This window comes from Papilio xuthus, unplaced genomic scaffold, assembly GCF_000836235.2.
Source record: "Papilio xuthus unplaced genomic scaffold, Pxut_1.1 DF828037.1, whole genome shotgun sequence".
Classification (NCBI taxonomy): Eukaryota; Metazoa; Arthropoda; class Insecta; order Lepidoptera; family Papilionidae; genus Papilio; species Papilio xuthus.
The window spans coordinates 400,597-423,805 of NW_013530612.1; the positions used below are offsets into that span (position 1 = coordinate 400,597).

The 23,209-nt window shown below is 34.9% G+C and overlaps 1 protein-coding gene across 1 annotated transcript in view; it reads left to right on the forward strand.

Annotated features, from left to right (window-relative positions):
* Nucleotides 1-5,677: 5,677 nt before the first annotated feature.
* The window catches only part of LOC106114562 (collagen alpha-5(IV) chain-like), a 24,706-nt gene continuing 7,174 nt past the window's right edge, over nucleotides 5,678-23,209 (forward strand). Inside the window, exons 1-23 of the mRNA XM_013307824.1 lie at nucleotides 5,678-5,699; nucleotides 7,431-7,466; nucleotides 8,286-8,333; nucleotides 9,127-9,174; nucleotides 9,683-9,776; nucleotides 10,896-10,943; nucleotides 11,023-11,118; nucleotides 11,961-12,017; nucleotides 12,509-12,604; nucleotides 13,212-13,259; nucleotides 13,715-13,810; nucleotides 14,609-14,656; nucleotides 15,138-15,233; nucleotides 16,115-16,264; nucleotides 16,820-16,918; nucleotides 17,656-17,703; nucleotides 18,128-18,268; nucleotides 19,444-19,488; nucleotides 19,574-19,621; nucleotides 20,095-20,142; nucleotides 21,222-21,269; nucleotides 21,960-22,004; nucleotides 22,076-22,129. Of these exons, the coding sequence (XP_013163278.1) occupies nucleotides 9,686-9,776; nucleotides 10,896-10,943; nucleotides 11,023-11,118; nucleotides 11,961-12,017; nucleotides 12,509-12,604; nucleotides 13,212-13,259; nucleotides 13,715-13,810; nucleotides 14,609-14,656; nucleotides 15,138-15,233; nucleotides 16,115-16,264; nucleotides 16,820-16,918; nucleotides 17,656-17,703; nucleotides 18,128-18,268; nucleotides 19,444-19,488; nucleotides 19,574-19,621; nucleotides 20,095-20,142; nucleotides 21,222-21,269; nucleotides 21,960-22,004; nucleotides 22,076-22,129 (1,402 nt within the window). The 5' untranslated portion in view covers nucleotides 5,678-5,699; nucleotides 7,431-7,466; nucleotides 8,286-8,333; nucleotides 9,127-9,174; nucleotides 9,683-9,685. The remainder of the gene's footprint in view (nucleotides 5,700-7,430; nucleotides 7,467-8,285; nucleotides 8,334-9,126; nucleotides 9,175-9,682; nucleotides 9,777-10,895; nucleotides 10,944-11,022; nucleotides 11,119-11,960; nucleotides 12,018-12,508; nucleotides 12,605-13,211; nucleotides 13,260-13,714; nucleotides 13,811-14,608; nucleotides 14,657-15,137; nucleotides 15,234-16,114; nucleotides 16,265-16,819; nucleotides 16,919-17,655; nucleotides 17,704-18,127; nucleotides 18,269-19,443; nucleotides 19,489-19,573; nucleotides 19,622-20,094; nucleotides 20,143-21,221; nucleotides 21,270-21,959; nucleotides 22,005-22,075; nucleotides 22,130-23,209) is intronic.

Here is a 23,209-nt window from a genome sequence, read left to right on the forward strand (position 1 = left end):
TTATAGAGGTTTCTCTCTAACTCGAGTTTCTCGCTTATAGAGGTTTCTCTCTAACTCGGGTTTCTCGCTTATAGAGGTTTCTCTCTAACTCGAGTTTCTCGCTTATAGAGGTTTCTCTCTAACTCGAGTTTCTCGCTTATAGAGCTTTCTCTCTAACTCGGGTTTCTCGCTTATAGAGGTTTCTCTCTAACTCGAGTTTCTCGCTTATAGAGGTTTCTCTCTAACTCGAGTTTCTCGCTTATAGAGGTTTCTCTACAACCCGAGTTTCTCGCTTGTAGAGGTTTTTATACAACCCGAGTTTCTCGCTTGTAGAGGTTTTTCTACAACCCGAGTTTCTCGCTTGTAGAGGTTTTTCTACAACCCGAGTTTCTCGCTTGTAGAGGTTTTTCTACAACCCGAGTTTCTCGCTTGTAGAGGTTTTTCTACAACCCGAGTTTCTCGCTTATAGAGGTTTCTCTAATTTTTCTTTTTTACAAATTTCAGAGCTTTATTTGTCACAAAGTATAAACAAAAAATACTCTAATATTAAGACGTTTTTTTTAATCTAGTCCTCGTAGACACTTCCAAATGTATATTTAGTCAAAATGTAGTGTTTTTTTCAGTTTTTTCTTCTTCGATAATTAGAAATAAATGTTTTGATGTTTTTTACTTTATTACATGTTAAGTAAATAGTATTTAGTTTATGTAGATATAGTGGAGATGAGCACAAAATATCATATATCTTATATATAAAATTCTCGTGTCACAATTTTCGTTCCCATACTCCTCCGAATCGGCTTGACAGATTCTCATGAAATTTTGTGAGCATATTGAGTAGCTCTGATAATCGGACATCTATTTTTTAATCCCGCGCGGACGGAGTCGCGGGCGACAACTAGTAAATTTATAATATTAGTAAGATGACTCACTGACTCACTAATCTCTAAATGTGGACGATTGCTTGGAAATGACTTTTGTTTCTTTCGTTCGTTTGACAAAATGATATAGCGAACTTCAAAAATGTATGGAACTGCAACAATCACGTGACTTATCCAAAGTTATTGTCAATTCTATGTATTGTTGAAGTTTTGTTATGGAATCAGAGCATTCTTGGCTCAGGGGTGACTTGTCTGCAGCTCCTGGGTTCGAATCCAATATACCAATGTGTTTTTACATATGTACATTTATCTTATGTTACGATGAAGGAAAACATCGTGATGCTGCACATATCTGAGAAAGTCAAATGTGTGAAGTCATACGCTGGACCAGCATTCACTATCACATATCACTTAGGGTACACTCTTACCTAAGTGGGGATGTATCACTTTGTTACCCTCCTATTCTATTATTATTATAAGTTCGAATCCAAACCACCATACAAACTAATACAGTCAGCGACAAAATGGCGTACATCAAATAGCAACAAAATAATACGTCTTATAGCCCAGTCCATATAAAGTCAATCCAAGTAACCTGTCCATATATAAAGTAACAATAATTTCTAATATTTGTATGTATTTTTATTTAATTTCTATTTTATTATAATAACACAAAAAGGCATTTAAATTTGTTGTAGTATTAAAAAAATATTTTTATTACTAAGGTGTTATTTCCTAGATAAGTCTCATTACGTGTCAAAATCGCAATAGGAGAGTAATCTCCATAAATTAAGGCAATTTAAGACGACTATAAATTAAGAGGTAAATTTGTGAAGTTGCATTTATTAAAATAAGCAAAAAAAAAAACATTTTGTTGATTGTAAATATTAGTAGGTTTGTAGTTTTAAAAAAAATATGCAAGATTTTTTTAAATATTTTGTTCTATATAAAACCGTTGACTCATAATCCGTTGAATTAAAACATAGAATTGTTTAGTTTATGATTTCACGGAAAAATTGTTTACTCTACTATCTTTTTGAATTATAAATGATAATTATTTCTGACAAAACATCGTATATGAACTAAATTTGATTTGAAATCCGCAAAACGTAATTTCGATGATTTTTGAATGTTAACTGACGTTGACATAACGATTTTTCGAATAATTACAGGACAATTGTTTTTTTTTTATATCCAATTGAAGGACATACAAAGTTAATATCGCATTTATAATATTAGTACGGATTATATTAAGTAGTTAACGCATTCTCGTTACAATTTTAACTTTAAACAACCAAGAATATTAAATACTTGATCTATGTTTTAATTGCTTTTAGCACATCTGCGTGGTAATTGCGTAAAGAATTTCGTTTACATTTTTTTCGATAAGAAAATTCTGATCGTGAATATAAAAATCTCACTTCTTCTTCTACTTAGTGAATATATAATTAAAGAAATATTTAATTCACTAATAAATCTGATATTTATCATTTAATTCTTTTTGTCATATTAATAAATACACAAAGTTTACTTTAATATTCAAATTAAAATGTCATTTGTCAAAATAAAGGCGGGTTTTCCAATTACCGTTAACTTTTTTATTGTTTTTTTTTATTCCTTATTATTTATGCCTCAACGTCGTATTTGAACGCCTGTTTAAAGTGACATGTCAGTTGGCGCCAATTTTGACAGATGACCTTTTATGCTCTTTGATATTTCCTAATCTTTGTATGAAATTATTTCTTCGTAATATAAATGTTGGTAGATTATTTAATAAATCTAGTTTTTTTTTAGTAATGTTAATATTCTTGACGGCAGAAATACGTTTAATAAAACGTAGTTATTTCGCGACAAAGTTTAATCAACAGTAGGGATGCAGATTTTTCCCTTACTATGTGTACCTTTTTTAAATCTAAGTCCCCTTCCCATCCTTATAAGGAAGGGGAATTCATGATTAAAAATGTTTTACTCCAGTGTTTCGAGAATGGGAATTGTGAAGACAGAATTGGAATCTAGTGAATTGATAATTTAAGGTAAAAACTATTTATGTACTAGATAGATGTCTTAGTTAATTTTTAGACAATATACCAAAGCATATAAAACATTAAACTATTTTAAAATCTTTGTCACGTTGTTTTATTAAACTACTATTTGCCAGCGAATCCATCCGCGATGTATTAAAAACTTAGTAAGTAGTCTATATGTCCTACAGACTATGTTCTACAACTATAACAAATTTCAATGAGATCCATGCATCCATTCTGGAGATACCTTCTAACATACATCTATACATTTGTTTTTATAATATTAGTAAGAGTAAGATTAGTAGGATGAGGTTAGTTGACGACGACTCCGTCCGTGATGGATTTAAAAACGAACAAATTACTAGCCTACGTGTTCTTCCAGACTATGTTCTACATCTATGCCAAATTTCAACGAAATTCGTCTAGCTGTTCTGGAGATATCTTTAAAAAAGAACAAATTACTAGCCTACGTGTTCTTCCAGACTATGTTCTACATCTATGCCAAATTTCAATGAGATTCCTCCAGTCGTTCGTTCTTTTAACAAACATATAAACATTCGCATTTATAATATTAGTAAGAAGTAAAATACCTTTACGAACATTTTAAATATGCAAATTAATTGCGTAAATTAACTTAATTTATTCTTAATAAAATGTAAAACATCTGCCGTCTGTTTATCCAATGAATATATTAGCGTTGACGTAATTAATAAACAATAAGCCATATTTTTCTATGTAAATATGACTATCTTTTAATACAATACATATGGAAGTATTAATTCAACTTCTTATATACAACTAGTTGTCGCCCGCGACTCCGTACACACGATATTAAATGAAACTAGCGTATGTGTTCTTCCAGACTATGTTTTAAATCTATGTGACAGTCAAGATGGCGGGTGTACCCTAGCGAATATTATTTTATCTGGTATCAAAAGTGTACGTAAATTGTACTATTTAGTACTTTGCTTTAAAATAATTGTACCTTGTTCGGAACGAAGTTAGAAATCAAGATACCCGCCATAATTGTGTCAAGATGGCGGCATTGTAATATTTTTTATTTAACCATTATTTATAACGGACAATTATATCAAAGTAGCTGTCGTCCGGGACTCCGTCCGCGTGGATATATAAAAGAACTTAATTAGTGTAGCCTATGTGTTCTTTCAGACTATGTTCTATACGTATGCCAAATTTAATCGAGATCCGTTCAGCCGTTCTAGAGATATTTTCAAACACCCATCCATCCATCCACATCACATCCATTCACATTTATGATATTAGTAAGTTATTTAAAAAGCAGCTCATCAGGGCATTAATTCGAAAAAATGAATAAATAGTATCCTATGTCCGTCTATTGGCTCTAAGCTACCTCCTCACCAATTTTCAGGCATATCGGTAAAGTCGTTCTTGAGTTATAAATAGCGTAACTAACACCACTTTCTTTTATATATATAGATAAATATACCTCAATTAAAATGAAACACACAGTCAAGTAGACAATTCCTGAGAAATAAAACAATCGTGTTTCGTATACTTACGTTTATAGTTAAACCCATTTAAAGTGAATTTCGCCTTGCATAATACCTTTCAAAATATTTATTAATTATTCAAGTTAGCAGCCAAGCTTCAAGACTAGAAGGTTCGGGAGGGAAAAGAAGTAAAACTTGACATAACTATGAACGCACAGCCAAAACGGATAAATGGATAGATAGATAGAACATAGTCTGGAAGAACTAATTACTTTTTTTTTAATTCTTACGATGAAGGAAAACATCATGATGCTGCACATATCTGCAAATTCAAAGATATGTGTGAAGTTAACCCGCACTTGACCAGCGTTGTTGACTATGACCTATTAACTTAGGGTAGGATCCGAGCCCCTCAGTGGGGACGTATAGTGAGCTGATGATGATGAATTCTAAATAAATACAAGCGAAAAACATTACCTACCTAAATATAAGCCAAAAACGTACAAAGTCAGATGTAAATCATAGTTTTTAAATATAATGTCAATATTATTTCAAAATATCTTATTACATCTTGATTAGTTCCGCAACTGTTAGTACAATTTGATCAAGTGTTATTATTTGGTTTAATTTCCATATAAAATGCGGTACATCCAGAAAATGTTAGTGGTGTCAGGTCCGCCTGTCCACTGAAAGCAAGATGAAGGTTCTTTACGGAGGCATCATTTTATTGGCGCTATTTAATGTAATCATTTCATTATTATACTGTTAATTTTAATTACCAATCTATAGATTTAAATTATTTTTTATTATGTATAGTCAATTTTACTTATCACATCTCTATAGTATGCTTAACGTTGTCTAGTCTCGGTGTCCCTGACATCAATGACGGGACGCCTAATAGTGTCGTTTTTAAGTGTTACGTACCGTAAAGGAAGAAAAAACCCTTATAGGAACACTTTGTTCCTCTATCTATCTAACAAGATCCTTTTTCAAAAGAACGCGTGATGGTTTCAAGCTGGAATTTGTATCATTTAAACAAGTCTGCTGTAAGCCAACGTGATCAAAAGATTTTCCGCAAATTTTCGACATTTCCAAGGGAATCAAAACCTATATGGTACTTTCCGTGAACTTAGAATTTTGAAATTTAACACGAATCTACATCGTATAGCACAGATAAAGGAAGTAATATTGAAAAACGTAAATTTTTAAATCTATCATTAAAAAAAAAAAAATTGCGAGACATCCCAGTTCTGCAGATATCTAACGTTCAACCAAACATTCGCATTTATATATACTTATTATTTAATTGCAGATCTTAGCAACAAAGGTAGCAGCTAATCCACATGGTAAGTTAAACTTTATTCATCAAATCTCTATCTCCTTTTATAAAAACAAACTGAATGATATCACTATAACAATGCGGGGAATTCGAATCAAATGGCACGTAAACATCGGTCAAGGTCACAATGGAATATCTGACAAAATAATATCCTCAATAAAGAAATTAATGTATTATTTTAATATTTTAGGCCATAATATAAAAGTGGTGAGACATTCAGTTAATGATGAAGGTTCGTAAATAAAATATTATTAATTTAAATATATAAAAACAAAAACCTATTCAAGGACAACCGAACCAAAATGAACTATCGCATCGTTAGTACTGTCGTACTAAAACTAGAATAAAATGGGACTTTTATGTCTGTATGTGCCGTTAATCTCTGTTATAGACCAAGAACAACAAGTTAAAGTGGTAAGACAGGAACAAAGAGAAGAACATACAGAAGAATATCGGGAAACTCAAGAAATCCATACAGAACAACAAGAAATCCAAGAATTCCATACAGAACAACAAGAAATCCAAGAATTCCATACAGAACAACGCCAAACTCAAGACGTACACACAGAACAACACCAAACTCAAGACGTACACACAGAACAACAACAAACCCAACAAGTACAAACAGAACAACACAAAACTCAACAAGTACAAACAGAACAACACAAAACTCAACAAGTACGAAAAGAACAACACAAAACTCAACAAGTACAAACAGAACAACACAAAACTCAACAAGTACGAAAAGAACAACACCACGAAAGAGTGGAACATCATGAAAAAACACAAACCCACCATGAGAACGAAGAACATTTACAAGGTAAACTTTATTTAAAAGTTAGAACGCCGAAGAAGTGTGGATTGTATGAAAGAAGATATGAGCAAGAAGAGAGTGAAATAATAGTCGTAGACGCCAACATCTTCGCAGGAATTGTCCGGCTCGTCCGGTACAATACCACGATCACACAGAAGACACGCCTCAAGTAGAAGTAATTCCAAATACAGTCTGATGAATGTGCATCCCGGAGGCCTAATTTTACACCTCTTTCCCTACCCACCCATTTCTTATGAGAAAAGATGGAGATTTGACGGAGCATGAGAAGGGTAAATGTTGTCTGTGTGTGCGTCTCCTCTGTCGATTAGTACGCATTTGCAATTGCGAATGTCTATGGACGGCAATCACTTTGGCATTACGGCCAATTTAGATGGCAGCGTAGGCGTTTGTCACCTTTTAATTTAAAATGGCCGATAGATGGATGGAAGAGTTTACTTTAAAAAACGAGACGAGAGAAAACACGAGATAAAGAATATTCCGTTGTGGCCACTGAAACGATTTTGATAAGTGAGGTGTCATAAGATTCATATTCTGTTCCCTTACCTTTACTATACTATAAACCAGTGGTTCCCAAACTTATTTTGTCTACTGCCCACTTTGAGAATAAATATTTTTAACGCCCCCATATTTTCACATATTTAAAAACCACTATAACTTCAAATTATATTAATTAATTATTGTGACCTATATATGTATATTAACGGAGAATTGTAAAGGAAACTTTTACTATAACCCGCAACTTGAGACCTGCAGCGCCCACAAGGGGGCGTTATCGCACACTTTGGGAAAGACTGGTTTAAACAAAAAGAGTGTTCTTTGATGCAAGATCAAGTATAAGTAAAAATATTTTTGACAACATACAGTTTAATTTATAATAATTTTATTATTATACCTTTGTTTCAGTTCACAATAATAAACAACATCCAAAATTATGGGAAGGTAAGTGACATTCGGATTTATAATGACGATACCGTTTGCGCGGAATTAAAAAAAAAAAAACTTATTTAGTCTATGCGTTCTTCCAGACTATACTTAAGGGACAGATCTACAAGTCCATCGTAAGACCTGACGTATTGTACGGATCTGAATGTTGGGCCACCAAGGTTTCGGATGAAAGAAGATTGCATGTAGCAACAAGAAAGGATAAAGTTAAAAATGTGTATTAGAGGAAGTTTGAAAGTAGCGCCAGTAGAGAAATTGAGGAGTAAAAGATTAGCGTAGTTTGGACATGTTATGCGGAGGGATGATGACTACTAAGGTAGAGGAAGACCAAAAAAAAGCATGGAATGACTGTGTGAAAGAGGATATGCGTAAGAAGGGAGTAGACTCGGATATGACGGCTGATAGAGATGTATGGAGGAGTACATACTGTACAGACCCTCGATAGGGATAAGGGCAGGTTGATGATGATGATGCGTTCTTCCAGACTATGTTCTATATGTCAAATTACTGCGATATCTATGCAGTTCTGGAGATACCTTCAAACAAACATCCATCTAAACATTCGCAATAATTTTTAGTAAGATAGAAAATAATTATTTTGGTTATCTTAAAATTCGTTACTATCAAAAACATTAAATTATTCAAACTTTCGTGAGACATTATACTAAACTGATATATAAACACGGCTAAACACTCACGTATATACGTCCGGTGGCACCGACTAGTTTCGACCCCATCGGAGGCCCTTCATCAGGATTTTTCAAAAACATTTCTTATTTCTGTATTTCAATAGTTATTATAATTTTCGTTTTACAGATGGAGAAAAATGGGAAACCGTACTTTACAAACTGACCGGTTTACGCGGTAAGTGACAGATTAAAAATCTATATATTTTTTTTTAAATTTCGAATATCGTTAAGACAAAATCACAACATTTAGACTTAAGGAGGATATAGCACAAATATTAAGTAATTATTTAAACAATTGTTTATAGTATTTCTAAACCTTGGTAATATCATCTGAATAAACTTTTTTTTAATTACCAAAACATTACCAGTTATATTAAACATGTACAAATTTATTTGTATTACGACTTGACTAGGTTTTTATACGAGAACTAGCGGACCCGACAGACGTTGTCCTGTCTAGACGTCTTTAATTCGAATATTATTTATAATTTGACACTGCGATGGTAGCGCCGTCTGTCGGATCCAATGTAAAACATTCCAAAATTAACAACTAATAATAAATTAAAAAAACATTGTCCAGCGGACAAAATTGTGAATCTAAACTATTCCCAGATCCCCTTGAACACACACAAAAAATTTCATCAAAATCGGTCCAGTCGTTTGAGAGAAGTTCAGTGACATACACACTCACAGAAGAATTATATATATAAAGATTAGCTGAAAAATTAGTAGTCTATGCGTTCTTCAAGACTATTTTCTATATTTACGCCAAATTTCATCAAGATCCATTCAGCGATTCTGAAGATACCTTCAAATATCCATTTAAACATTCGCATTTATAATATTAGTAAGATTTTTTAGGTTATAACTGGCAGACATCGCAAAGACTTTAGTGATGTGACTTTAATCGGTAAATTTTAAGAATATATTACCGGTTTTTTAATTATTTATATATTTTTAATTTACAGAAAGAAATAAAGCCATCGCTTACATCAAGAGTACAGCAAATCTTAAGAGTAAGTATTGAACAAAAGCTTAGAGTTTTGTCGAATCGTTGATTCGTGACAATTCCTTATACGTTCTTATAACATAGAAGAAATTGTTTCATAGACTGTTGCTGCTTTGCATTGTTGCTTTAAGAGTTTTAAATCAAAGTATCTCTCGAGTTTTCAACTCACTTATTTGAGAGCGTCGGTGGCTCAGGGGTCAAGCACTAGACTTGCAATCTGCAGGTCCTGTGTTCGAATCCCGCCATGTACCAATGTGTTTTTCCATTTCCGATTTACATATGTACATTTATCCCATATTACGGTAATGGAAAACATCGTGATGCTGCACATATCTGAGAAAGTCAAAGATATGTGTGAAGTCAAGCACTTGGCCAGCATTTGACTATGGCGTAATCACCCTTAACTTAGGGTAGGCTCCGAGCCCCTCGGTTTAGACGTATAGTGAGCTGATGATGATGATTTAAAATAATTAGTTTACTCGTATTTTTATAGTAAATATACACTATTTTCACAGGCGATGAGGAAGTGTATAGATTTGTTATATCTCTTCGCGGTTCAAGATTGGAGCTTCACTTATGACTTCCTTACAACACTAGAAGGACACACAAGTAAGTATAAATCATTTCAAATATCTCCACAGCTCTTAACTTTGCGCGACTCGCTGCAGAACACATTTTTAGGTACATTGCGCACCGATGACTTTGAGCATCCAAGTTATTTGAAAATAATAATATACAGGTGTATTATAATAGCCATGAATAGTATAAAAGGTGACATGAAAAAGGGTTAACAACTTTAAGATTGATCTGGATAAAAATATGATACGCTCCCATGTAGAGTGAATTAACAATCTCAATAGCCTAATGGTTAAGGGTACGGATTTCCGACCACGAGGTCGTGGGTTCGAATCCTGACATTCGACTGTCGTAAACCATATCCTAGCACAAGCATAGAGCTTAGTTGGAATGGTAAAAGAAATATTAGTAAGTTTACAAAAAAAAATCTGCTAATATTTAAAAAAAAATTAAAGCAAGAAAGATATGGAACATTTTAATAGAAAGTTGGTGACAAAGTCAGCTGAAGCCGTCCTAGGCGGACTTATACCGTCCAGTTTAATAAAATACTCAAGAAGGGCTGGTATTAAGAGCATCCAAAACCGGATGCATGTATCAAGATGTATGAACGAAGAGGTGTCAGAACTGCTCCAAATGGAGGTCCGTGATCTCTGCCTACCCCTTTGGGTTGTGGGCATGAGTCATATTGGTTCTTATTGAATAATTTCGCTTGGATATGATCTTAGTAATATTAGGTTTTAGAGTTTAATAAAAGATAAGATTATATAAAAGTCAAAGAATATCGCCTTAATACTGGGAGCATTGATTGTCTACTCCAGTGGTTCCCAAACTTATTTTGTCTACTGCCCACTTTGAGAATAAATATTTTTTAGCGCCCCCCTTATTTTCCCATGTTTAAAAACCACTATAACTTCAAATTAAATTAATTAATTATTGTGACCTATATATGTATATTAACGGAGAATTCTAAACGAAACTTTTACTATAACCCGCAACTTGAGACCTGCAGCGCCCACAAGGGGACGGAGACACTTTGGGAAAGACTGGTCTACTCCATATCCATATCTTGTAATCTCGTACCGTTGTAAAATTTGAATATAACTATACAACTTAAGCAACTAGAGTTAAAAAATTATGTTTTTTTCTTTTCAGAAATAACAATATTCGTGGACTTATTATATCAATTAACGAATGAAAAAGGTAAATTTGCTAAACATTACGTTATATAGACTATTCTTAAGACTTCCGTATATTAAAATTTGATGTTTTTATCCACTAGATGTCTTCAAAGCATTTGCCGTGTTGGAAAGATTGACAGCACACCATAACATAGACGCGATATATGAAATCCTCCAGAGGCTTTCTGGTGGACGAAGTAAGTATATAAAAAATAGCCTATCTGTTCTTCCAGACTATGTTCTATATGTATGACAAATTTCATCAAGATCTGTACAGCCGTTCTGAAGATACCTTCTAATATTCATCCATCATAACATTCGTATTTATATTGGCAAGACTTGCTGTCGCCCAAGACTTCGTCCGTGTGAAATTAAAAACTTAATAAGTAGCCTATGTGTTCTTCCAGACTATGTTCTATATGTATGACAAATTTAATCAAGATACAAGCAGCTGTTCTAGACATATCTTCTAACATACATATATTCAAGATTTACTTTTTTTTATCTTTAAATTGAACTAAATAATACACACACTTAAAACAGTTTTTTTCTTTATTTAACAACACAATTAAACATACATGTGTTTTAAGTGTGTGTTATTTTTAATTTAAATTAATTTTAGTTATTTTTAATTAATTTTAATTTTCTTTAAAATCTTTGTTAGTTGTATTGTTTTTTTTTTTATTTCATATTGATAAAGGGTTATTGACGATAACATAATAGCTTTTTTTTAAATGTAGCAATATTTGTAGGTTATCGGTTACAAAATTGCCCCAGAAGGTGTAAAATTTTTTAAAAATGCCCTTTTTTTAATACCCAGAGGGGAATTTTTATTTAATTTTTCTGGTGACCCTTGTGACCACCCCTATCATCCCCCTTCCTATGTACGTAACATTTTGGGACACCCTGTATTTAACGCTAAATAAACCTCATTGGTTTGTTACAAACGTTAAGGTTCCATACAAAAATGTTTAGTGTTTGCACTTCATGTAATTAGATTCGTTTATTCTTTTCATAATGTTAAGCTAAATCTTTCTAGATCTCCATGAAATATGTGATTTCTTCAAACATGCTGTGAATGGGAAACATTCTACAGGTAAGACATTGAGTTTTTTTTTAAATCCCACATTCTTAGACTCTTCGTAAAACTTAACAGTGGTAGAGCTTGCTTTAACATCTGCAGGAGTTGTCCTCGCTCAGTGAAATATCACGAGCACACAGAAGACACATCTCAAGTGCGAAGTAATTCCAACTACAGTCTGATGAGTGTGCTTGGGGAAGTGTACTTTCCGGGTGAGAGGATGCATGGAAAGGGAAGATATTTTCTTTGTGTGCATCCACTCCTCCGTCGATTAAAGGTAGGCAACGCATATGTAATTGCGTATGTCTATGGGCAACGGTCACTTCGCTGTTTCAGTGATTACAGGTGGCAGGTTTGCCACCTTATGATATAAAAAACTGAAGTTGGAATAGCTTCCACTTGACGCCTGCCTTCTGTGTGGTCGTGGTATTTCACCGGGCGAGCCGGCTCAAACCCTCACAGGATGTCCTGACTTATAGGAGTTTTAAATATTAAATTTCTTACAGGTCTGCAAGGTGTGATTGCCCAGGTGTTGAAGATAACTGGAGGCGTTGGTCCTTCGGAGCTTCCGCTTGTATTTTTGGAATTGAAAAACGAAATTGGTAAGTTTTATTTTCTTCGTCTTTGCAGTTTTCAGATTGGTTGTGGTCAAGGACCAGTGGCCACTCCTCCTTGGAGGAGTCGCTTCCTTTTTAGTATGCTTCTGATTTGGTTGCTCTATTTCCCGTTGTTAGTTTTATAAATAGTATTGCATAAAGAAAAATAACAGTTTTATTTGTCCTTAATGACATAAATGTACAGTCGAGGAATTTTGCGGTGTTCGATTTAAAAACCAAACTTTCGTATGAAACAATTGGGTACATACAGCTTTTAAATGTTTATACGAAAAATAGTGGGTCAATTGTAAATTACTAATTTTTAGTGTTCAGTAACTCGAAAGAAAAAAACGAAACCCTTATAGAAACACTTTGTTGGTCTGTCTGTCAAGACATTTTTTAAATCCCAACGTTTGCGTAACTCACTTCTATTTAATTGATTATTTGTAAGAAGAGGCGAAGTTTGTCTCATTGCAAGAAACAAGGTATTATATCTGTAAGTGTAACACCGCGGATTTCCGCGACTGTACATTTTTTTTACTTAAGTAAATCATTTTCTACGTTTTTCTATGTTGTATGCAATAGCATATTAAATCAAATTTTTTCTTTTCAGATATCAAGGAAAGCTTCAAATTACTTCTAACAGGAACAAGATCGCAAGGTGCGTTTGAATTTTACACATTTTTTATTAATTTTTTTTTTTACTTATAATAATTTATAAACCAATTAGAGTTATGTCTTTTATCAATTTTAAAGCTATAATATATTTTGACATTTGTCAACGAAACTTAACTAGGGATGTTAAATAACCGGTAAGAAAGTTATCGGTTAAAATTTTCACATGAATGTAATAAGCGTCGATGGCTCAGGGGTTAAGCACTTGACTTGCAATCTGCAGGTCTTGTGTTCGAATCCCGACATACCAATATGTTTTTACATATGTACATTTATCTTATGTTACGGTGAAGGAAAACATCGTGATGCTGCACATATCTGAGAAAGTCAAATGTGTGAAGTCTTGCACTGGACCAGCATTCACTATCACATATCAATTAGGGTTGACTCTGAGACCCTTAATGGGGATTTATAGTAAGCTGATGATGATATTTCTTCCAGATCTTGGTGAGGCGATCCGAAAACTCAATCGTATCTGCAAACAGAACTCTTTCTCAGCGAGTATAAGAATATTTAAGAAAATCACAAATAAAAAACGTGAGTCATCATTTTAATATTAAACCGAACTAACTTTAAAATAAGATAGCGCCATCTATTGGCCGCATTTTGATACAAAAATTTGAATTTTTTATTTTTTTAGTAGACTAACTAGCTGTCGCCCGCAACTCCGTCCACGTGGAAATAAAAAAAAACATAATTAGTGTATCCTATGTGTTCTTTCAGACTATGTTCTATACGTATGCCAAATTTAATCGAGATCCGTTCAGCCGTTCTAGAGATATATTTCAAAACCCATCCATCCATCCTCATCACATCCATCTAAACATTCGCATTTATAATATTAGTAAGTTAAATAAAAAACGACTCTTCAAGGTATACTTTCGTAAAAAAAATGAATAAATAGTATCCTATGTCCGTCTCCATGCTCTAAGCTACCTCTTCAACAATTTTCAGCCATATCGGTAAAGTCGTTCTTGAGTTATAAATAGTGTAACTAACACCACTTTCTTTTATATATATATATACTAGCGGACCCGACAGACGCTGTCTGACAATTTGACACTGCGATGGTAGCGCCGTCTGTCGGATCCAATGTAAAACATTCCAAAATCAACAACTAATAATAAATTAAAAATTAATTAAAAAAAACATTGTCCAGCGGACAAAATTGTGAATCTAAACCATTCCCAGATCCCCTTGAACATACACAAAAAATATCATCAAAATCGCTCCAGTCGTTTGAGAGAAGTTCAGTGATATACACACGCACAGAAGAATTATATATATAAAGAAGATAACCGTTTCATTATTAATAGTTTAATGTTATATTTACAGAATTGAAATACGCATTAATTGAACTAATAGAAGAGAGCGGATCAAGCAGTAAGTAAATAAAAAACTAGTTATTTTTTACTTAACTTATATATAGATGGGTCACTGTTTAGAAAAAAACAGCTTTTGATTCGTCCCTTAAACTTAATTCTATCTATATTTGACACACCACTGCTGTAAAATGCTAAAATGGCGATAATCAAAAAAGCACAAAATACCACGGTTCATAGCCTGTCCATATACAGGCTTTATTAAGAACGATCTTATTACTGACCTTATTTTAAAAATATAACGCATTTGCAGTTCCACTGGTATTGAAGATGTTCATGAGATGATCACTTCGGTGTTCCTTCTGCTTTTTTCTACAAAAAAAAAAAGATTATTTGAGATTTTTAGAAAACACAGTGACAGTAGTGTTTTAAATATGTTTCTATATATTAAATATAGTTCTATCCAAATTATAATCGATTTGATTGTAAATTCTATCAACTTTTTAATGAACGCGAATTTAAATTTGATTGATTACTTTCAGATTTCGAATTTATATTTGAGAATTTCTACAAGATAACAGGATCAAATGATCTGGACCAGGTGGCTGTTGTTATAAAGACACAATTCGGTTTCGATGGTAAGTATAGCTTTTAAAAAACATTATTAATGAAGTAGGTAACTAATACTACACATGAAGACACTTTTTGGCTAAGTTTATAAAAATTTGCGCACTACCCTTAAAATTGTATAATCCATACAAGATTGTATTCAATTCAAGGCACTGCGGAGGCCATGAAATAGTAACCAAATATACAAACCATTTATTTGGACATTGATATTTGAATTAGACCTTAGAGTCCCTAAGAGTGTTTTGACGAGTAATCCCAAAGGTCGTTGAAGTCGAGGGACACTAAAGCTTCGATGGATAGACGACGTAAATAAAGACGCAAAAAATTAAGCATAACAAATTGGAAATCCGTGGTCAGAGATATACCGAGGTGGAAAAAGGTGCTGGACCAAGCCAAGGCCCACAAAGTGCTGTAGTGCTAGAAGAATTTGAATTAGGCATCAAACGTTAGCAATTTAATAAGATCTTCTCTTCTTCTTCGTATTCTTCATTACTGAAGGTCGTGCCTGTCCTGGTACGCTTCAACGGCCGTGTCGACCAGCTGCCTCCACGCCGTCCTGTCTTCGGCTTGTCTCAGGGCAGTCGTGATATTAAGTCCCAATATAGCCTGCACTTGATCCTTTAATAAGATAGATAGACGTTATTTTGCAATAACAGCTTTCTATAATTTGGCTAGTTTGTTATATATTGGCGGTCGCCCGCGAATTAAAAAAAAACATAATTAGTAGCCTATGTGTTCTTCCAGACTATGCTCTATATGTACGACAAATTACATCAAGATCCATTCATCCATCTAAACATTCCCTTTTATAATATAAGTAAGATTATCCATTAATGACCTCTATGGTCCTAAATTATACATTTTTAACTTTTTTTCTTGTTGTTTTCAGATCTGTTAACATTCCTACGTAAGGTCAACGAAGTTGTGAACTCACCAAAGAGAGATCCGATCACATTCCTTTTGGTTCTTATAGAATTAACAAAGACAAAGCATATTAGTGAAGTTTGTACGATTATTAAGAAGTTTACTACCAAGAAGAGTAAGTAATTAACTTATTAAGTTTAAAGAAAATGTAACCACTTAACTGTTTATGGATTAAAGGTGTCTTGTGTAAATTTTAACTGGGAAAATACAATTCAAATTTATTGATAGTAAAGATTTAAAGTTAATAGTTGGGTGCAAAAAGCCAAAGACCGGTGTAGAGGAATTTACTTGACCAGGTCCAAAACGCTGTAGCGCCTTAGATGATGATCCTAAATCTCTGCATATATCTTTGACTTCTTTCCGGAGGCCAAAATTAGTCCTCTTTCCCTTCCTGTCATATTTCTTATAAGGAAAGGATGCGAAGTGAAAGAGGACTTTCCGGATGAGAGGATGCATGGAAAGGGAAAATATTTTCTTTCTGTGCATCCTCTCCTCCGTCGATTAAAGGTAGGCAACGCATTTGCAATTGCGTATGTCTATGGGCAACGGTCACTTCGCTATTTCAGCGATTTCAGGTGGCCGCTCGCTCGTTTGCCATCTTATGATATAAAATAAAAAATATATATCTCTTTGATTTCTTGATATTAGATTTAATTATGTTTTTTTCCAGTGGCTGTATTGGATATTCTGAGAGATATCAGAATTAAGTCGAAATATAACGATATTCTTGGATTCTTTAGAAAACTCATCACGTATACTGCAACGGAGAGTAAGTTTTTTTTATGATTACGTTTAAAAAAATATTTAAGAGCATTTCTCTATATTTATAGCATTTCTATCAAAATTTTAATAATCCAACAATCTTTATATAAATGGAACATCTAATCTATCATTTTTCTATCTAATTTTTAATTATTACACATTTCAATCTCCTTATTCGCGGTTGCTCAATTTTTTCGGATAAAGAAATCTACGTGTGATCAAAATGTTAGCGACATTCCAGAACTGAACCCCCGCGAATATTGGATTCTTCTCACATATTATGTATTAAATTATGTACTTAATTATTTAGAACTAATTTACATACTTAAAAGATTAAATCGTGTAGTTTTTAGCTTAGATATCATCATCAACCTGCCCTTATCCCTATCGAGGGTCGGCACAGCATGTACTACTCCTCCATACATCTCTATCAGCCGTCATATCCGAGTTTACCCCCTTCTTACGCATATCCTCTTTCACACACTCATTCCATGCCTTTTTTTGGTCTTCCTCTACCCTTGTAGTCATCATCCCTCCGCATAACATGTCCAAACTACGCTAATCTTTTACTCCTCAATTTCTCTACTAGCGCTACTTTCAAACTTCCTCTAATAAACGCGCAATTCTTTCAACCCTGTACATACATACTGTAAAATGTTTTGGCTTTTAATGTTTTTACTGTCCGGCCGCCTGACTGACGCAAACTTTTTAGCTTATTTATTAAACTTATTATATTAATTCCAGCGATCCAAAGTGCATGGGAGATGTTGACATCACTTACATCAGAAACGGGTAAGTAAATTTATAACTATAATGTCATTCCATGTCTTTTTTTTACTTAAAATGTTATATCTGAGCCAAGTGTGAGAGGTACAATCCGCTAGTGATGCTTCTATCTACATTTTAATTGAATTCAATCTAAAAAAAACTATCCAATTTTACATCGATGTTTTCTTATGATGTTAAAAGTGTAAAATACCTTAAAAATATATGTTATTTCTCTTAAACAGGATACAAAGTTTTTGATTCACTTTTATATAAGACTAGCTGTCGCCCGTGACTCTGTCCGCGCGGGATTAAATAGATGTTGTCCGATTCTCAGACTTAGTCAATATGCTCACAAAATTTAATGAGAATCGGTCAAGCCGTTTCCGAGGAGTATGGAAACGAATATTGTGACACGAGGAATTTTATATACAAGATGTTTCTTTTTCAGATATTTTCATAATATTCGAACAGTTGTCAATTTATACTAAAGTTAATTTTATAATATTTATCGAGACAATAATGAGATTCACGAACACAACGAACATCAGAGCGGCGTGTACCATTCTCTTCAAAACAACAACTAAAACACGTAAGTACAAAATACTTCTTGACATCCACAGATTTGGGAGCGTCCATAAATTACTTGAGGTGTTTAAGGGGGTAGGGGGGGGGTGTCTCGGAAACTAAAAAAAAATTATACTATTTTGGTCCATTTTATACGTAAGAAATGTTTTCAAAAATCTCATGTGAGATTTAGGGATGGGGGTTTAATAAAATCACACATCGCACCTGGAATGGAGGGTGGGGCAGAGAATTTAAAAATTACAAATTACACGGTCCTACAAAAAATTAAGTTCCTTTTTCGACCTTCACATGTGATATATAAAAAGCACGAAAAACACAGTTATTTTTACTTTTAAAGTTACTAGGAATATACAATTTTTAGGGTTCCGTACCTCATAGGCAAAAACAGAACCCTTATATTATCACTTTGTTGTCCGTACGTCTGTCTGTTAAGACCCTTTTTTATATTAATAATTCTGTTAAAGATATAACTTTGCTTCAAACTTTTACAAAAAAATTATTGTAGAAACTCCGATTTTTATTACTTTCAAGCGTCAATAACCTAATAGTTAAGGGTACGGATTTCCGGTCACATGGTCGGGGGTTCGAATCCCGACATTCGACTGTCGTAAACTATATCCTAGCACAAGCATATAGCTTAGTTGGAATGGTAAAAGAAATATTAGTAAATTTACATAAAAATCTGGAAATATTTATATTAAAAAAAAAAGTTTTACAATAGACAACACAATTTAAAAATAGAAATTATTCAGCCAAAGTTTAAATCTGAAAAATACATAATTTCTTTATAAAAAGTGTCTTAATAGACAAACAACAGTGATCCTATAAGGGTTCCGTTTCCTTTCGAGATACGGAACCCTAAAACTATAATACTGTAAGAGCGAGATAAATGTATTAGCTTCCTGCCTCGTACAGCAGCGTTGTGGAATGGTCTGTCCTCGGCAGTATTTCCAAACCGGTACGACTTAGGGTCCTTCAAGAAGCGAGGGTCACCACCTCAAAGGCCGGCAACGTAACGGTTCCTCTGGTATTAATGTCCATGAGTGTCGTTAAACACCTCGGTGTTCCTGCTGCTCGTTTGCCTACTTCTGTTATATAAAAAACCACATCTGTCTCGCTCTAATATCACTTTGAAGGTCATCTTATGAATGTCTTGAACACATTTCTTTTTTCTTTTAGGTCTTTTTGAATGCATTCGCGTTATCTACGTTATAGTACAGATCGGTAAGTTTCTTTTTTGGTAAGCAATTTTTTTTTAAATACAAATACAATATGTGTTATTTATGAATTATTGTGTTTTTTTTTTCAGATATAATTGAATTCTTTGAAGTGCTGATAACAATAAGCAAACGATTCCGTAAGTAAATCTGCTAAATCTGTTAGATTTAAAAAAAAACTTAGTATAGTCCATTTAAAATAGATTAAACAAGTGATGTCTATAAAATATCGAATTAACTTCATCATCATCAGGTCACTATACTCCACTGAGGGTAGAGTCTACCCTAAGTGATATGTGATAGTGAATGCTGGTCCAGTGCAACACTTCACACATTTGACTTTCTCAGATATGTGCAGCATCACGATGTTTTCCTTTATCGTAACATAAGATAAATGTACATATGTAAATACACATTGGTAAGTCAGGATTCGAACTCAGGACCTGCTGACAAGTCAATTACTTGACTCCTAAGCCACTGAAACTGGATAAGCTAGTTTCTTTAACAAGAGTTACTCGCTTATGGTGTTCTTGTAGACAGGGAACTCATGATTAAGTTTGAAGATTTTTTTTTTATCAATTAATGTTATTTAAATTTTCTCATATCATTACAGAATTAGATGAAGTTATATTACATTTGGAGAAATTCACAAAAACTGCAGGTAAGTTTTTATAAATTATGGCCACACTAGCACGAAAATTATATTATAGAAAAAGTATTAGTAACTGAATCACAGAAATATGGCATTTCCAAAAGATTTTTCCTTGTGCTATGATTTTAACAGTGGTAGAGCGAGTAACATCTGCACGAATTGTCCTCACTCAGTGATATACCACGAGCACACAGAAGACACTCCTCAAGTGGAAGTAATACCAACTATAGTCTGATGAGTGTGCGTGTCGTAGACCTAATTTAGTCCTCTTTCCTTTTCTACCCTTTTTCGTATAAGGAAAGGATGGGAAGTGAAAGTGGACTTTCCGGATGAGAGGATGCATGGAAAGGGAAGATATTATCTTTCTGTGCATCCTCTCCTCCGACGATTAAAGTTAGGCAACGCATATGCAATTGCGTATGTCTATGGGCAACGGTCACTTCGCTATTTCAGCGATTTCATGTGGCCGCTCGCTCGTTTGCCACTTTATGATAAAAAAATGAACAATTTCTCACAAATTTTCATATTAGGGCCTAGTACTTCCCTGGTGCTTGTGCGTTCGTTTTTGTGAGTAAAAAAACTCGTATAACCATGTTATTCGCCTGAAATTGCAGGATAAATTTTTGAAGATTAAACTCCATTAGACTAAAAACTCGACAATCTTTGCGATATGAATTTTCGTATTGTCTTACCGTTGTTATAGACGATATTTTTAAACATAAACATTTATTTATCACATTTCTAATATAATACATTTCATATCCAAAAAAAAAAAAAAATATACAAAACATATTATATTAAAAAGAGAACACCAGCGGCTGCAGAGACAGGAACCTTCTCACGATGCGTGCGGTTTCTAGGATAACTGTCTTTTGTATCGGGCCCTTAATCCAACTGTGTAGCGAGACCTTCTTGAGATGTTGGTCGAAGTTCTTCGCTATCAGTCCATTTACCGATACGACTATCGGAATAATGGTAGTCGATTTCATACGCCACATGGCGGTAACCTCGTGAGCCAAATCTAGGTATTTTAACACTAAACATAATATTATTAATATTTGTTATTTAATAATTTATATTATTTTCAGGTTTCTTAGATTCGCTTAAGAAATTAAGGAACGTGACGAAAGAGACAGGTAAATTAAAATATAATTCATTTCAAATATCTTGGTGGTCCAAGGTAATGCGCTGTGCACCCAAAATACATAAAATTGTGTACTGCGCTCCGACTCGCGCTGGTCAGAGCCGCCAAGATATTTGAAAACTTTATTATTTTTTTATGTCTGAATTTTTTTTCTTATTATTGTCGTTTTAACATTTTTTTAAACTCTATGGGTGTAAACAGGCGATGTTATATTTTTAGCCGACTTCAATAGGAAGGTTATAAATTCGTCCGTATTTTTATTTACGTGTGCTACCCTGGTATTCCGATTTTTTTTTTCGGGGATTAACAGATGGGTTTATAGCTAATCTGATATAAAAACGGCTAAAAACTGACGTATATTCGTCCGGTGGCCACCGACTAGTTTCAAACTCATCGGGGGACATTCATCAGGATGAGTGGTACTGGTATTATTTCGCGGACCCCAGTTCACTGCGCGCCTGCGCTCTTAGCGCGTGTCTTGTGGGGGTGTTAGGGGGAGGGTGCAGGGTGCGCCGGCGTCATCGACGATGTTTGATACCAAAGCGTCGATGGTGTTGCTGTTCAAGTTTCAAGGGTTTACAGATAATAATTGTAATAAAATAAATATAAATAATAAACAACCCCTAACACAACCTAAATTGTTTAAAACAATGAAGTTCTTTCATTTGCCTTTCTTTTGCAGATATATTGAAGGCCATCGGATGTTTAGAGAAGCATGTGTCAAAAGGTAAAATATCAACAAACACATTGAAACATGAAAAAATAGAACTATGACGACATATACACCTTATATTCCAGGAACTAAGGGATCACCAGTCACACCGGGATCACCAGGAACCAAGGGCACTCCAGGAACACCGGGAACTCCAGGAACGCCGGGTTCACCAGCAACACCGGGTTTACCAGCAACACCGGGAACTCCAGCAACACCAGGAACGAAAGGAACGCCAGGAACCAAGGGAACCCCAGGAACTAAAGGAACACCGGGAACCAAGGGAACGCCAGGAACCCCAGGAAACAAGGGATCACCAGCCACACCGGGAACCAAGGGAACTCCAGGAACGCCAGGTTCACCCGCAACACCGGGCACTCCAGGAACCAAGGGAACACCGGGAACTAAAGGTACACCAGGAAACAAGGGATCACCAGCAACACCAGGAACCAAGGGAACTCCGGGTTCACCAGCCACACCTGGAACACCAAGCACCAAAGGAACACCAGGCACCAAGGGAACTCCAGGAACCAAAGGAACACCAGGAAACAAGGGATCACCAGCCACACCTGGAACACCAGGCACCAAGGGAACTCCAGGAACCAAGGGAACACCAGGAACCAAGGGAACTCCAGGAACCAAAGGAACGCCGGGAACTCCAGGAACACCGGGTTCACCAGCAACACCGGGAACTCCAGGAACACCAGGTTCTCCAGCAACACCGGGATCACCAGCAACACCAGGAACCAAGGGAACCCCAGGAACTAAAGGAACTCCAGGAACCAAGGGAACTCCAGGAACCAAGGGTACACCCGGAACCAAGGGAACACCAGGAACAAAGGGATCACCAGCAACACCTGGAACTCCAGGAACCAAAGGAACCAAGGGAACACCGGGAACCAAGGGAACACCGGGAACTAAAGGAACACCAGGAACCAAGGGATCACCAGCAACACCAGGAACACCGGGAACTCCAGGAACAAAAGGAACACCAGGAACCAAGGGAACACCAGAAACCCCAGGAACCAAGGGATCACCAGCCACACCTGGAACACCAGGCACCAAGGGAACTCCAGGAACCAAGGGGACACCAGTAACCAAGGGAACACCGGGAACCAAGGGAACACCAGGAACCAAGGGATCACCAGCAACACCAGGAACAAAAGGAACTCCAGGAACCAATGGAACACCGGGAACCAAGGGAACCCCAGGAACTAAGG